Genomic DNA, 2,860 nt, shown 5'->3' on the forward strand with positions numbered 1-2,860 from the left:
ACACTTGCAATGATATTATGCTCAGAGCATGTGTTGTAAAAGACTCTCAGCTACTACCACATGAAATATTGTCAAAATGTCTATGAAAGTGGCTAAACTACAGAAATGTTTTTGTTTCAGCTTATGTTGATTAGCTGCGGCGGACATCTTGAATTGAATTAACTCCAAAGTTAATCATTTGTAAATGTTCATCCGATGATTATTTTGTGAAAGGTTTTTTTTTAATAGCTCAAGAGACATTTAGCTAACAAATAGCAAATATGACACCAAATGATACCGCTGAAGGTTTAATCAAAGATCTTTCATAATGAGAGCCACTTGGCGTAGAAGATGTGGACAAAGAGAGAGACTAAGCCGCTAAAGCTACTTTGCATATTTTTAAGGTCATTTAACAGTCAACAATGGTGTACCACAAGGCACAGTCTTAGGACCCATCCTCTTTACAATCTACATAGGTAATGTAGGTCAGAGAATCCCTGATGCAGCCTTACATTTCTATGCTGAAGATACAGTTGTTTATTGTCGAGCTTAAACAGTTGCTAAGGCTTTCCAGCTTTTACAATCCACCTTTGACATCATCCAGTCAGATTTGTTCCGTCTCAAACTTGTCCTAAATGCCGACAAAACCAAAGGGATGCTTTTTTCAAACATGAAGTCAGTCACAGCAGTTCCTCCTCTGATTTTATCCTCAAATGGTGTCCCTATTGAGTTTGTCGATTCCTATAAATATTTGGGTATCTTGGTCGACTTGCATCTCTCTTTTAAGCTCCACGTGGAAAACCTAGTAAAGAAACTGAAAGTTAAAGTGGGATTATTTTTCAGAAATAGATCCTGTTTAACTCTGAATGCTAGGAAACGCCTTGTAACAGTTACTTTCCTTCCCTCCACTGACTACGGTGACATTATTTACAAGAACGCTCCTACAAGAACCCTGCAGATGTTGGATGCTGTCTATCATGGTGCTCTAAGATTCATAACTGGCTGTGATTATTGTACCCACCACTGCACCCTGTATTCACTGGTTAACTGGTCATCTTTAACTTCACGCAGACTCTCCCACTGGTACATTTTCATCTTTTAAATCACTTCTTGGTCTGCTGCCTTCATACATCTCCTCCTACATGTCTCTGCGTGAGTGCAGCTACAGCGTGCGCTCTCAGGACATTATTACCTGCAGTGTTCCCTCAGTGAGAATTGAACTAGGGAAAAGGGCCTTCTCCTACTCCGCTCCTGTTTCCTGGAATATCTTACAAAAAGACCTGAAGCTCTCGACCTTGACCTCTCTAAGTGGCTTCAAACATCTGCTAAGTTCCTGTGAAAAACCAACGCAGACATGTTCCTGTTTTTAGTTTTCTACACCGCCTTATAATCTAGCCTTTTTTTGCTACTTTTTCTTTTTGACTGTCCTTTTCGTAGCCATTTTATTTTAATTTCTTAAAAATAAATAAATAAATAAAAATATGTATGCCTCTTTTATTACTGTCTATTGTTGCTGTTTTCCATTGTTGTCATCACTCTTTGTTGAAATCAGGTCTCTCTTGTAAATGAGTCCCCGAGACTCAGTTGGATTAACCTGTATAAATAAAGGTTGAATGAATAAAAAAAAAAAAAGTCAGTTGACTGTGGCAGCCATCTTGGATAACTTAAAAAAAAATTAGTTCTAAATCCACTGAAAAACATGATTGACAAAAAAAAAGAAGTTTCGTTGTGCCTCAATCTGAAAATGACCTTTTCTCTGTGAAGGACTGACGTCCCACTCAGGCCTCACATCATGTTTTCTTCCCACTTCCTTCATATTTACAGCTTTTTTTCTATCTCCTCCTCCTTCAGTGTGGAACTACAAGGAACTAAAAGCAGAGTCACAAAGCCGAGGAGAAATGAAGCTATTTTCACTTCTGCACAAAGTAAAACTGCAGACAGTAGTTAAACAGTTTATGTTAAGAGCACATACAAATCTGAAATCAAATTGATCTGTATTTTTATTCTAAATGAAATGACTAAAGGACACAGTCTCACACATCGACAAACAGTGGCAACAACAAGACACACAACACAAGTAGAGCTGCACTGACGCAGATTAGGATGTCACCTGCGTTTCTCCACTTTGAGGGTTTTCAAGCACGTCCCACTGGGAGAAGACACGCCAGGAACTCACTGGAGGACTTAGGTGTCTTCTCTGACCTGAAAGCACCTTGGAGTTACACGAGTTGGAGAGTGTTTATGGAGAGAAGGAGGTTTGGGCATCCCTGCTGACCTGTTGCCTCCGTGACTGGACTATAAGTGGCAGAAGGTGGATGGATGGAGAACAACCAGTTGAAAGTCACTGTCTGTCCAGTTACATTACTGGAGTTGTGATGATGATCTGATCTCAAACAAATTCAAAGTATAATCCTTAAAGACCTTCTTTAGACACTTCTAAATCACTGAAGTTTGCTACAAACCACAGACCAATGAGAGTGATTCTTCTAATGAGACTCCTACGGCTCTGTTTCATTCCTCAGAATACTGTTGGTCCGGTCAGCAGGTCTGTGTCCTCAGTCAGAGCGTCTCCTGTCTGCAGAGCTCTCTGGACGTTCTGCCAGAAGACTCCTGGGTGTTGTGCAGCCTGAGGCCAGCTCAGGTAGGTGCGTTTCTTTACCAGCTTCCTCAGGCGGTAGTATGGAGACAGATGATGAGGAGGGATCTCCTCCAGAAACAGCAGGATCAACACATCCTTCTGTTCATCAAACAGACGAAAGCTGCAAGAAGGCAGAAGAAAAGAGAAATGGTTTCTGATATTATCCAGCCATTTCTCAAATTTACCCCCTGGGAATAATAAAGTATCTAATCTAATCTAATCTAATCTAATCTAATCTAATCT

At 40.2% G+C, this 2,860-nt stretch overlaps 1 protein-coding gene across 1 annotated transcript in view; it reads right to left on the bottom strand.

The window, feature by feature from the left end:
- Positions 1-2,497: 2,497 nt before the first annotated feature.
- Positions 2,498-2,860, bottom strand: part of LOC119425504 — a 20,166-nt gene continuing 19,803 nt past the window's right edge. The window contains exon 6 of the mRNA XM_037693032.1: positions 2,498-2,738. Within this exon, the coding sequence (XP_037548960.1) occupies positions 2,498-2,738 (241 nt within the window). The remainder of the gene's footprint in view (positions 2,739-2,860) is intronic.

Source organism: Nematolebias whitei, chromosome 19, assembly GCF_014905685.2.
Source record: "Nematolebias whitei isolate Nwh7 chromosome 19, NemWhi1, whole genome shotgun sequence".
Taxonomy (NCBI): domain Eukaryota; kingdom Metazoa; phylum Chordata; class Actinopteri; order Cyprinodontiformes; family Rivulidae; genus Nematolebias; species Nematolebias whitei.